Source organism: Atta colombica, unplaced genomic scaffold, assembly GCF_001594045.1.
Source record: "Atta colombica isolate Treedump-2 unplaced genomic scaffold, Acol1.0 scaffold374, whole genome shotgun sequence".
Lineage (NCBI taxonomy): Eukaryota > Metazoa > Arthropoda > Insecta > Hymenoptera > Formicidae > Atta > Atta colombica.
Window position 1 is genome coordinate 109,599 of NW_017259485.1, and position 6,785 is coordinate 116,383.

The following is a 6,785-nucleotide window of genomic DNA, read 5'->3' on the forward strand; positions in this document are numbered from 1 at the left end:
TTAAGATGCTATCTTAAATCAATAAAAGATTGAGCCGTATTAGCATCTTAAGACATTACTTGAAATAGTTTTGAAATAAGAATCGATTATATGAATATATCGGCCACAAATTTGAAATTTTTGAATAGTTCTTGTACGAATCATAATGATTCAAATTCGAATCGAATTGAATGTTAATTCGATTCAATCCAATTCGTATTTGAATAGTTCGCACATCTTTACCATGTTGTAAAAAAGACGAATAAATTAATTTGTTAATTCTTGACAGAAGGTTACACATATAATATAAAATAATACCTTATCTTGCTATTTTAAATATCAAGCTACAATTTCCAATATTAACTTGCATGCAAATTAGTATAAGATGAGAAGTACCTATATGACATAAAATATTTTGGTATAATTTTGTCAATTTTCATCAATATGTCGAAACAACTTTTAAATCGAACTTGTTTAGATATTTTAAAATAACTAATTTTTTTGAACTCATATCACAACAGACTTTCAATTCACGTACGTGGGTTACAATTATTATACTGATAGCGACCGTGCCACTACTATTATTCTTTACGAAATCATACCGTGATCAATCACGGAGCGCCATGGATCTGATCTCTGAGAATTTCATCTGCATTTGGGGTATCTTTTGCCAGCAGGCGCTTATAGGTAATAATATAAAATTTACAACAACCAAAGTAATTAAATTAAATATTTGATTATATAAAATACTCATAAAATATGATTTCGTTTTCCTGAAAGAGGAATAAATAATAAGATAAATTAAATTTTAATTAAGTTAAAAGTTAAATTTGATGTTGGACTCTATTTCTTCCTTTTTTTGAAAGTTGATTAGAATTTTAATTAAATTTTTTCCTCTAGAGTTTCCGAAAAATTTATCGCTGCGCGTCGCGTATATTACGATATTTTTGACGGCGATGCTGATAATGGCTCACTATTCAGCGGCGTTAATTTGCTTCCTGACAGTGTGTATTCGCGTTCTGCCTTTTCAAACGCTAGAAGAATTTATCGACGATGGTACCTATAAATTAATCATGCTACGTGGTACTGCTGACTACGAAGTAGTTACCGTAAGTTCACTCAGTGATCAAAGAATTGCAATCCGATTCACTTTTAAGTAGCTCAGTTCACATTTTGAGCGATTGAAATTATGTCAGACTATTGCATTCGGATAATATGAAATTATCCAGCTACCAAAATATTAGCAAAATGTGATAGACTGATAACAGATTTGATCAGAAGATGTTAGCAGATTGACCTTAATTGATGTCGCATTCTGTTCTTATATCAATAGTATCTATTAAACATTCAACAGATTGGCAGAAATCAAACAGAATGCTTGTAGATATTCTATGTCAGCAGAAACTAAGCAGAATCTCAGATTCTGATGAGAAATTTTAAAACAAATTAGTAGTTGAAATCGAGCAGATTCTGTTCTATTAATAGCATAATATGTAATAAAATGTTATATATGTATTTATTTGTATATTTAAGCTTTAATAATATGTAAAATATATTTATCAATAAAATTATTTAAAATTATTTCTTCAAAATAGAAAAAAATGTAATAAAAATGTTATTTTAAGAAATTTTTCAAAGTAATAATAACGTTACAATTTTAATACCTACAAAAACAGTAAGATCTGCCTGATTTCTACCGTCAATTTACTGTTCGATTAAATCAGATTATGTTGCACAGTTCCTGCTTGGTTGCTGCCATTAGTCTGCCATCAGAGTCAACAGGTCTTGCTTGATTTCTACTGTAAATCTGTTGATATAAAATGTTATCTCATGTGCTATCGTCAGAACAGAATCAGAATGCGACATCAATTGAAGTCAGTCTGCTAACATTTTTTTATTAAATCTGTTGTGCCGATCTGCCGACATTTTGCTAATATTTTGCATTTTGTTTACGGAGCAGTTTCTGTTTGAAATTTGTTCTAATGCTTTCTAGCATTAGAAATCATGTAGCAGACTACTCAAATTTTGCGGGCTTGGATAAACGATCACATAATATCTATCGTGGTTTCATTACGTTGATATGAAGCAATAAATGATTAATGCGTTACAAGAAGTTTTCGTCACAGTTTCAGGCGCAGCACGAGGCGAAGCTTTTCTATGTAAAGCTGATGAAATTAATGAAAGACGAATCGGAATTGCCGAGAAATCTAGAGGAAGGCTTCATGCAAGTACGAACAATAATCCATTTTTTCGTAAGATATCAAGACGAATGTAATACGAATCAATTTTAATATATTTTAATATATTTTTATATGTTTATTATATCTTTTATTTCTATAAAATTACTTTCTTCTTCTGGATTATATAATTATTTAAGCGTATTCGTGCTTGAAAAGCACGTTTTTATTGAATCAATTATCTGCTGCTTGTTCAGGTATGCAATGAAAAAAATGTTGCCTTTATGGTGCTGAGTGTTCGAAAGAAAAGCGTAGAAAAGGAGATACCCTGTCGAGTATTACTACCGAGAGGATAGACAATTTAGCAATGATCCTTTCCAAGAATATTCCGTATACAGGCGTGATAAATTATCAGTGGGTATATATATATATATATATATATCGCGAAAAATTTTCTTTTTATATTTATAATCTTTCCTTTAAGTTATAAAAATATTGCGTATACTAGTTTGCAGAAATTTTTGGACAATGGTATTATAATACGTATGAGGGAAACATATTCGCCACAGTTGGCTGACAATAAGATTTACAAGCCAGTTTATTTGTTTAACATCGTCCCAATTTTGGCAGTTCTTTGCGGAGGTTTTATTACAAGCATCATGATAATGATTATAGAGAAAATTCATTATCGATCGAGAAAGAAATTTCAATCAAGAGTATTTTCTTCTAGAAAGCTACTTATCAAAAAATATAATAATTGAGATAAAACTTAATCACAATTTAATTCATTAAATATCAAGAGACATCTTTTTAGCGAGAGAATTTCTTCATCATCTTTCTTTCTGTATGAATAAAAATTTCTTTTTATATATGTATGTATATATGCGTGTTTGTGTGTGCTTGTAAATTTGTTAATTATTATTTAAAGTTTTTCCGGTAAAAGTTTAGATTAGGGAGATATTTCGCTCCGATAATTTTGATCTTGATGATTTTGATCTTGCGTCTTTTTACTCGTAATATATTTAAATAGATATTAATATTATTAATAATTTTGTATTATTTAGGTTCGATAATATGATTATAAGTAAATGGCGTATACAATTATATCACTGCGCTTGGTTTAGCGCCGAAACACACTACGTGTCTCCAAAATTATTATATTATGAGTTAAATTTATGATGTGCTAACACTGAAATAAAATAAAAATCTAAGACATCTTTCTCACGAAAGAAGATAATAGAACTTTCTAAAGCTATATTTTACTTTAAGCATTCCTTTACATGCTTATTAAATATTATTTTTGTTATTAAAATTGTTTAAAATATTCGCTTTACATATAAATTAAATAATAATCAAATTTTCGAGATTTATCAAGATGATATTTTTTTCTGCTCAGTGTCACATTCTTTTTGCGGGATGTGCACATTTGCATTGATCCTTACATGCATATCTCCGAATTGAAAATTAATTTCAGATAACAAAAAATCCGAAATCAAGACATAATTTAAAAACATTTTTTTAAAAAGTGTCTTTAAGACGATTATTGAAAAGCATACAGCACAGACGATTTACGTATCATTGACACATCATTGACAACTACATTAATATTTCACTCATGCACACACGCCACATGTACACATAAATTATGTTTTAATTAGAAGTCTAATACCCATTTCCATCAATGTATTGATTAATTTTAATCTCGGTTCAACTTACTCTTTGTCTTTTTCTAATCGTTAGAATTAGAAAAGACGAAGAGTAAGTTGAACCGAGCTTAAAGTTCTATCTACATTGGTGGAAACAAGCATAAGTCCAATTTTAAAAACTGTACGTTATTTCTTCATGCAAATTACTAATCTGTGGATTACTATTTCGTAAATACATTGTACAGCTTTTATATGAAGCAAATATTCATATAACATATTCGTATAACATGGAGTCTACAATAGAAATCGTATCGATCATAGGGTTTTAAGTCGTAGGAAATTGACCAATCATGCATAATCGATTATTCTTCTCACATTCGACTGTGATTAGTTAATTTTCTACGACTTAAGAACCTATGACCGTTATGACTTCTATTGTAGACTCTAAATAAAGTGTTTTATGCGGATATTGACAAAACGGAACGATTTCGAAGCGCTGCGCAACAGTAATGCAATCTATGCATTTCATGCGCAACTCGAAACGCATCCCTTGTCTACTTTTATGCATCATGGAAGGAGTTTAACGATGATGAATAATTTATCAATCTGATCGATGATTTTTACCGATAAAAAAAGTCATATCGTCACATATATCTCTATATAATTTGTAATAATGCTGCCACACATCATCCAGCAGTGACACTCTTTGCGCCCATTCCTACATTCTCGGGGTCGATAATCTCCGATAATTTATAATGACCGCTCTTCAGTCACATGGTCGCACCCTTGAGAAAGTCGCGGAGTATCCTCTTTTCTTTCTTTAATCCTTAAGCAGCAATAGTCATGCTTTTTAATAAAAAATTCCGCAATTCGTTATGTTATTTTTAATAAGATTTTAGAATTAAAATATCGACAATTTCGTTATGCTTCTCTCCAGTCTCATATTTGTTTTAACTTATATAATAAATAATTTCTCACTTTAAATTCGTCGTTAATTATTTATCGTACAATTGTACGAAATAGATTTTATTTTTTTTACACAGTACTCATTTATTCAAGATTTTAATTTAAACTTGTACATTGCGAAATGAAATATATGATAGTGAGATTGATCGCGATATTTTCCTTCGTGTTGAGCATCAAATCGTTAACAAAAGAAACAGGTATTAACAATGATTTCTGACTAATCAACGATCATATATCCACAGATATTATCGCACATTATGTGTTGTTTTCGTGCGATTTGAAAATTACGGTAAGTACCGGGAACAATTTCCAACTATCATTTCTCATATTGCACATCAATCAGCTAGTGAAAAAAAAGTTTTCGCTAACTTTCAAACAAATATTGAATCATAATTTCACTTGTAAATTGTTTTAGTTTTACCGACCGTTAAGTTGTAATTATGTAAAAAATAAACCATTTTTAGATCTTCTTTTAATGTTAAAATATATACAACAAAATTCTACACTAATGCCCGTCTATCAATGTAATTTAATTTTAGTTTCAATCGATTCTTTATCTTTTTCTAGTTTTGAAAATTAAAAAAAGGTGAAAAGTATAGATAAACTGAGATTAACCTTAATCTATATTGGTAGAAACGGGCGAATATTTTTCTTCTCAAATGCTTTGAGCAATGTAAACGTGCAATCGCAACAGCCTTGATCGCAACTATAAAAATGAACCGGCATATATATATATATATATATAGTTACAGAACGTGATAAAGAAAAGTTATATAACATTCTGGAATTTATAATTTCAATAATTTTTTGACATCTTTTTACTAATATTTTCTAATTATTCATAAACTCGTTAATTTGTTTTTTGCTTGATCCAAATATTAGTTTAAATGAACATGACATTAAATGAATTCTAATGATTGATTGACTTTTAATAATCATTTGGAGTCATTTTGATTTGTTATGATGATTTGTGTTCTGCTTGATATCTATTGTTAAATTTAAATGCTAATAATTATAATGCCTGCAATATTCACGAAATGTTGGTATTTAACGATATGTCAATAAGACACAGAAATAACCAAATCTCTCTCTCTCTCTCTCTCTCTCTCTCTCTCTCTCTCTCTCTCTCGCGCGCCTATTTTTGCGCCAAATGAAAATATTCGTGCAACTTTTTAAAAAGAATTATATTATATGTTAACGTTTTATAAATATTGTATGTTCAATTAATTATCTGCATGTAATTTGCAACAACTGTAACAAAGTATAAGCTAGATCTTTCCACGAAACTTTTTTAATTATCGTCTTCAGATATTGATATGTGATATCGCGTGATTTAACTTACGACACAAATATTTACGTAAGATGATAAGAGGCAAGCGATTATGTTTAGGACGTAACACTTTGAATATTGTTCAGTCAGTTTTATGTTGTCATACTATCATTTTAAAAGTTACATTTAGGAAAATGATAAATTCCAAAATCATCGCTGTCGATGTACAGGATATAAGATTTCCGACATCGTTAAATCAAGATGGAAGTGACGCAATGGTACTCATTATTAAAAAATTTGATATGTTCGCTGTTAGTTCATTATTCTGATAAATCAGCAAGAGAATATTTTCGTAAATATATCCATATTAATACGCTAAGCATTACTCATATATATTAATTTATGCTAATAGTAAATAATCGTTGTTACATAAATTAATAAAATAAATATTAATTTTCATTAATAGTAAATAATAAAATTAATAGCTTACTAAGCAATATTAATAATCATTTATTTAAAATGATGCTTTAGATTGCTCGTTAAATTAATTAATAATTTTCGCTCTTTATTTATTGTCAAATTATATTTAATTTCAATTATATTATATTCAATACTTATTAGTCTTTATTTATAACAACAGCATACCGATCCTGATTATTCTTGCGTATATGTAACAATTAAAACAAGTACCGGGCACGAAGGATATGGTCTTACGTTCACCTTGGGAAGAGGAACTGAAATCGGTAT

At 29.0% G+C, this 6,785-nt stretch overlaps 3 protein-coding genes across 4 annotated transcripts in view; 2 read left to right on the forward strand and 1 right to left on the reverse strand.

The window, feature by feature from the left end:
• The window catches only part of LOC108690820 (glutamate receptor 2-like), a 2,921-nt gene extending 1,782 nt beyond the window's left edge, over window positions 1-1,139 (forward strand). Inside the window, exons 3-4 of the mRNA XM_018198316.1 lie at window positions 501-666; window positions 880-1,139. Of these exons, the coding sequence (XP_018053805.1) occupies window positions 501-666; window positions 880-1,139 (426 nt within the window). The remainder of the gene's footprint in view (window positions 1-500; window positions 667-879) is intronic.
• Window positions 1-6,785, reverse strand: part of LOC108690821 (histidine triad nucleotide-binding protein 3-like) — a 14,380-nt gene that overhangs the window by 3,682 nt on the left and 3,913 nt on the right. The window lies entirely within an intron of this gene.
• LOC108690819 (mitochondrial enolase superfamily member 1-like) overlaps window positions 6,167-6,785 on the forward strand; it is a 2,249-nt gene continuing 1,630 nt past the window's right edge. The window contains exons 1-2 of the mRNA XM_018198315.1: window positions 6,167-6,316; window positions 6,679-6,781. Coding sequence (XP_018053804.1) covers window positions 6,233-6,316; window positions 6,679-6,781 — 187 coding nt within the window. The 5' untranslated portion in view covers window positions 6,167-6,232. The remainder of the gene's footprint in view (window positions 6,317-6,678; window positions 6,782-6,785) is intronic.